Here is a 6,555-nt window from a genome sequence, read left to right as displayed (position 1 = left end):
GGCTGCACTCTTACCTGCAGCTCTTACCTGCTGTGCGGCTGCACTCTTACCTGCAGCTCTTACCTGGTGTGCGGCTGCACTCTTACCTGGGGTTACCTGGGGTAGTCCAGTGAGAGCGATCTCTGACCCTGGCAGGTAGGTTTTTAATAGTCAGTAATTCTGAGATCAGTGTGAACTCCCCTGACTTGTAGGCCCTAGTCCACAGCGGAGCGAGCGTGAGACTAGTCTAAAACTTACCCCATAGGCATCTTCTGTTTTCCCTTCGGCACCACTGATTTTCTTCTGTCTTACCTGTTTATAGATCTTCTCACTTTCACTATATTGTTTTTTCTCCTTTATAGCTTTTAAACTTTGTTTCTTTTTCTTTCAGCTAGTTATCATATCAAGGTACTTTGATTATAATCCTTAAGTGGTATTTTTATAGAATGGTTGCTTCAAATCCTATTTTAAACCTTTCTAGAGAAATAAGTTCTTTCAAAAGGGACTGTGAGGTGATTTAAAAAACACCATCATTCCATTATAGTGAACTTGTGATCTTCCTTCCATTCTCCCTCACGTTTAAATTTCAGTTTAGTTCCTGCTTTAAGACCTTTAATCCCAGCACTTGGGAGGCAGAGGCAGGCGGATTTCTGAGTTCGAAGCCAGCCTGGTCTACAAAGTGAGTTCCAGGACAGCCAGGGCTACACAGAGAAACCCTGTCTTGAAAAAACAAAAACAGAAGGGGGAAAAAAAAAAAAAGACCAGCAACCTTTTCAAGAAACTACTGCCAGGTGGTGGTGGCACACGCCTTTAATCCCAGCACTCAGGAGACAGAGGCAGTTGGATCTCTGAGTTGGAGGCCATCCTAGTTTACAGAGCAAATTCCAGGACAGTCAGGGCTACAGAGAATGCAAAAACAAAAAAGACACTACTAAACAAATATAAACATATAAACATATATATTTGATGTTGTATTTGATTATGATTTATTTTCCTTAGTTTTTTTACACTCAAATTTGTTTTCAGGGTTGTTGTGGAGACCACGTGCTTATTTGGCAGCTTATTAGATTTCTCTTGCCTGTGTTTGTTAGAAAGAAGAGTGACTAATGATGAGCACAGGGCCTCACACCTCTAGGAGGGCGACCCATGAGTCTGCGTTCTTCTGACCTGAATTGAAGCAGAACACATGGCAATAGGGATGTGTTAATATAGGATGTATTTCAGAGGCTTAACTTGTGTATGAATTTGTGTGTAGGGGGGGGGACAATTTTTCTCTTCTTCCAGCCTCATTTTAGCTTTTTATTTATTAGGACATCGTAAGGATTCTTACAGGGAGAATTAGTATTTTTTAAAAATTATCAATCTGTTTCACCTATTGGCTTTCAGGTCAAGTTTTAATTTTTCCTTTTGAGATTATAATTACATTATTTTTCCTATCTCTGCCCATATATCCCTCCATGAAGTATTTCTAATATGCATTTGAAGATATATTTTGAAAGTAATTAATTTATGTAATTATTTATTTCTAGTGTACACTGCCATGGGGAACACTATCTAGTCTCAAATTAGAATGTCGGAAAGATAGTGATGATGGTCCCATCATGTGGGTACGTCCAGGAGAACAAATGATCCCTGTGGCTGATATGCCAAAGTCACCCTTCAAAAGGAAAAGGTTTGTTGTACACATCTTTATCAGTGAGGATGGACTTGGTGTGCATGTATGCATGTGTCTATTGTAGAAGAAAAAGTTTATAGCATAAGTTAAAGCATAAGTTAAAGAAAATTTCTGACATGGGTAACATGTTAGTATTCTTGGTTATAAAACAGCACAGTTTTATAACACAGACACGAGACATAAGCAAATTAAATAAATTACAACTAGGAGTTGAAAGATGTCACTCATACAGAGAAATTTTGCAATAAACACCTGTTGAGAGCCACCTTATGGGAGGATGTTAAGTAATACAAAGAGCTGGAAATGCCCTGTGCTCTGGACTGAGGAGAACAAGGGTCCTTTTACATGACTGTCTCAGTTGGATTTGTGCTCTTGGCACTGGAGAGAATGAGTTTAAAGTTTAAAAAGAGGAAGGTCAAGGCACTTAGAGTTATTGAAAATTAGCATAAGACTCAAATAGAGCTGGGCAGTGGTGGTACACACCTTTTATCCCAGCATTTGGGAGGCAGAGGCAGGCGCATGTCTGAGTTCAAGGCCAGCCTGGGCTACAGAGTGAGTTCCAGGACATCCAAAAGTACATAGAGAAACCCTGTCTCATTCCCTCCTCCCGAATAAAAGACTCAAATAGATTTTTGGAAGATGATAAAACTCATAAATGTGAATATATTTACCACTTAATATATGGCATGTGGATAAAATTATGTTTCTATCTTAAAAAAAATAGAGGCGCAGAGTGCCTATCTCATAGAAAAAGTTAGAGATTAACAGATAAACACTTAAATGCCACTATAAAATTTAGAAGCCTGAAAGAAATCTCAGCAACCCCAGACGAACCCAGCCACCCAGTGGCAGTGCTGTTGAGCAGTAGGTCTCAGCAGCCGAGTTCACGACAGTGGTTGACGGCATTAAAATGGGACAGACTTAAACTAATGCGCTGGGGAGGGAATCCCTAACTAAGGAGAACAGTGAACGTCTAGTAGAAAAAGAATCGCCTGGCAGGTAAGTTTTGTTTGAGAAGGAGGTAGAAAGAGATTTCTGTTCATTATTTTGTCAACAAATGATAAAATAAGATTACAGGTTAATAGGCATATGAGGTAAGCTTTCTATATATCGTTCACAGAAGAGTAAGCAGTTAGAGTTTTGTGAGATTAATATCTAATTGTGATCCCTTACCCTTGGAAAGCTCTATCCTGAGAAGTAAAAGCACTAGAAGCTAGTATGTAGGGATGTTAATTGTGGCATTACTTACACTAAGAAATTTAACACGTTTGAATCTTCACCGTTAGGAAATGGTTAAATATATTTTATATATTCTTGTAAAAATATGGCAAAACTTTGTTTAAATCTGGAAGAGCATTTCTATTGGTTACTTCGTGGGTTGCTGGGACAAAATACCTGATAGAGCAGTTTTAAGGAAGAAGGCTTTGAGTGTGTGTGTGTATACCCTTATGTGTGAGATGTATAGTGAACAAAATGTCTTTGGAGGGCATCCCCATCACGACAGGGAGGGCATGGCAGCAGGAGTGGGAGACATCTGGCTGATTCCGTCCACAGTCAGGAGCAGATAGGAACGCTGTGCTCCTCCTGTAGTCCCCTTTGGAAACTCAGGCTGCTGGGGTGGCATCACTTGCATTCAGGGCAGGTCTTCCTTCCTATGTTAATTCCCTCTGCAAGTTCCTTCAGAGACAACCTTAGACTTGGGTACTCTCTGTGATTATACATCCAGAGAAGCTGACAAGATTAAACATTGTAATATTCATGACATGTGAAAAGAGCAAAATGTAGAATCAATGCAAATGCAGAGGTCAAAAACGAGACTGAAATTTCTATATTTTACCAGTCCAGGACTACAGTGACACATGATGTCTTCTAAAGTCATCTGGAGCCCAACCCCTAATGTCCGGTGGCACCTGAACAAATAGCTAGGTTATGAAAAGTAATGTCACATTTTTGAAACAAAGTAGTAAAGGTGCCCACTTATCTATCCAAACAAGGAGCAAATGGGCCATGAGATAAGACCAAGTTACTTTCCCTTTAGCTGCTGTAAAACAACAGCTCCTGCACTTTAGCTCGCTGGTCCCTGTTCTATGCTTGTCAGGTGCTCTCCTGCAACATATTTCAATAAGTTCTCTTTATGATTTCATGTCCTTTACAGATCTCTTACTGTTTGTGTTTCTGGCTTTCAAGATGGCAATATCAACAAAGTAACCAGTGATAAATCTGATTATTTGAATCAGGGTCTTATTACATATTCTTAATTGGCCTCGAATTTGAGATTCTCATGCCTGAATCTCCTAAGTGCTGGAATTACAGGCTTGTATTACCATGTGTGTTTTATTCTTCTTTTCTTTATGAAAAAAAGAAACGATCTGTGAATATGTATTTGTGTTGATAGAGTGGTGGTTCATGCTTGTGATCCCAGAATTCAGGAAGTTTAGGCAGGTAGATTATTATTTCAAGCACAAGGAGTCAAGGCTTGTGAGTGACTATATACTGAGTTCAAAATTACAAAAGACACCCTAGATCAAAAAAACCAATATGATCTTTGTATATTAGACAGTAGTTAACAAAGAAACTCACACCTGGTCAGTGTAGTGGATTAGTGTCAGGGGAGCACACAGCCCTAAATGGGACATTAATAACACCGCTTTACCCACGAGGTTTTACAGGAGGGGAAAGAGAGATTGTAAGGGCAGCATCTCATCTGTCACTGTAATCTCCTGTAGTAGTCTCAGTACTCATGTAGCACTCGGCCTAAAGGATGTGTCATGATGCATGATGATATCTGTTGGTTCTAGTGTGCATCAGATTCAGTAAGTGCACAGTCCTGTACAAAGTAGCTCCAAAGTCCAGGGCTGCCACATGTGTGACAGGTATTTCCCAAACTAGGGAATTGCTATGTGTACTTTTCGCTTGCCTTTATTCATTTTAAAAATTAAACATCTCATTTTGTCTGAAAATTATGTGATTATGAAATATCTGATAAGGAAACAAGCCACAGCATGTCAATATAAATCTCTTTCTAAATACAGAACTACCAATGAAATAAAAAACCTTCAGTATCTACCTCGAACCAGTGAGCCTCGGGAGATGCTGTTTGAAGACAGGACGAGAGCCCATGCGGATCACATAGGACAAGGCTTTGAACGACAGACCACCGCGGCTGTTGGAGTGCTCAAGGCTGTGCACTGTGGACAGCGGTACATACGACTACTGACTGTTCTGAGATTGATGATTTTATGTGCATGGGTATTTTACCTGAATACCACCTGTGTGTAGTGCCTGCTGAGGCCAGAAGAAGGGATCTGGTGCTCTTGACACTGGAAAGACAGACAGTTGTGAGCACATGGGTGCTGGGGATGGACCCACATCCTCTGGAAGACCAGCCGGTGCTCTTAACTACAGAGCTATTGCTGCAGTCCTTACTGTTGCTCTTTTTGGTTGGTGATGGTTGTACTAGGGCATGAACCCAGGGTCTTGTGCACATTAACCACTGTTATTTTATTTTATCACTAGTTTTCTTTTCTTTTTTTTCAAATAAAATTTAATTTCATTATTTTTGAGACAGGATATTACTATGTAGCTGGCCTCATTATGTATGACTGGCCTAGACTCACTATGTAGATCAGGCTAGCCTCAAGCTCACAGAGATTCACTTGCTTCTGCCTCCCAAGTGCTGGAATAATAAATCCCATTTTAAATCCGTCAGGCTGGGCAGTGGTGCACTGGTAAAGGGAAAAGTGGATTTACTTGGTGTTTACTATATGCCCATTTACAAATGCTGCCTCAGTTTACTTTTTTCTTTTTCTTATATATGTATTATTATTACTTTTTACTTATATACAGGAACACATTATGCAGGGCCATCAGTTTAGTTAGTAGTGCTAAGTCTAAGGCTCACCCTTGTCTCTGCTTCCTGCTGTCCCTGACTGCCACAGTATTAGGGTTACCGTTGCAGGGAGTCTATGCCTGGCTTATTGGTGCTGGGACCCAGATTCAGGTCCTCAGCAGCAAGTGCTGTTACCCATTGCACCAACTCCATAACTTCCAGAAACTAGTTTAATTCTTAAAGTACTGTAAAAACATTTGTAGCTCTTAAGATTTTGCAAAAGTGTAATGTGTAACTTTCCATATAAGGAAATTCTCTTTTTAAGGACTTCTAAGGCAGCATGCTCTTCATTAAAGAGAAATTGTAGTACTGCCTTATAAAGTAGAGTCTCGTTCTGTGTGTCACCATTCTGTTTGACTGGAAACTGCCTCTCAGCGTCAGCCTGGAGGCCTGGAGCTAGCTAGCCCCGGTAAGGCCCGCTGCTGTGTTTTAGTGTGTTAATACCAAAGACGTTAGTCCTTAAGAGCCACGCTAGTTGTTACCAGTGATCCTTCAAGAAGTAGGAGCCTGTTTGGACCATGCAGGTCCATGCAGCACTCTTGCCCTGTCCCTTGTTTCGTGTTCTGCTGTGTTTTTCTTTATATTAATGATAAAAGTATCATTCTTTCTCTCTTTCCTTTCCTCCCTTCTTTCTTTCTTGTTTTTCTTTTTAAAAGTTTATTCATTTTATTTATGAGTACACTGTCGCTGTCTTTAGACACATCAGAAGAGGGCACTGGATCCCATTACAGATGTTTGTGAGCCACCATGTGGTTGCTGGGAATTGAACTCAGGACCTCTGGAAGAGTAGCCAGTGCTCTTACCCACTGAGCCATCTCACCAGCCCTGGTTTTTTTTTTTTTTTTTTGAGGCTAGGTTTCTCTGCATAGTTCTGGCTATTCTGACTTGCTCTGTAGACCAGGCTTCCCTTGAACTCACAGACATCAGCCTGCCTCTGCCTCTCACATGTTGAGATTAAAGGCATGTGCCACCATGCCTGGCTATATTAAAGTATTCTTAGAGCTATGTTTAC

General features: G+C 40.5%; 1 protein-coding gene across 1 annotated transcript in view; it reads left to right on the top strand.

Annotated features, from left to right (window-relative positions):
* Positions 1 to 6,555, top strand: part of Rsbn1l (round spermatid basic protein 1 like) — a 56,923-nt gene that overhangs the window by 46,100 nt on the left and 4,268 nt on the right. Inside the window, exons 5-6 of the mRNA XM_021190129.2 lie at positions 1,509 to 1,651; positions 4,687 to 4,854. Of these exons, the coding sequence (XP_021045788.1) occupies positions 1,509 to 1,651; positions 4,687 to 4,854 (311 nt within the window). The remainder of the gene's footprint in view (positions 1 to 1,508; positions 1,652 to 4,686; positions 4,855 to 6,555) is intronic.

This window comes from Mus pahari, chromosome 2 (genome assembly GCF_900095145.1).
Source record: "Mus pahari chromosome 2, PAHARI_EIJ_v1.1, whole genome shotgun sequence".
NCBI classification, from domain to species: domain Eukaryota; kingdom Metazoa; phylum Chordata; class Mammalia; order Rodentia; family Muridae; genus Mus; species Mus pahari.
The sequence above is the reverse complement of the archived record's forward strand: the minus strand, read 5'-3'. Positions and strand labels throughout refer to the sequence as shown.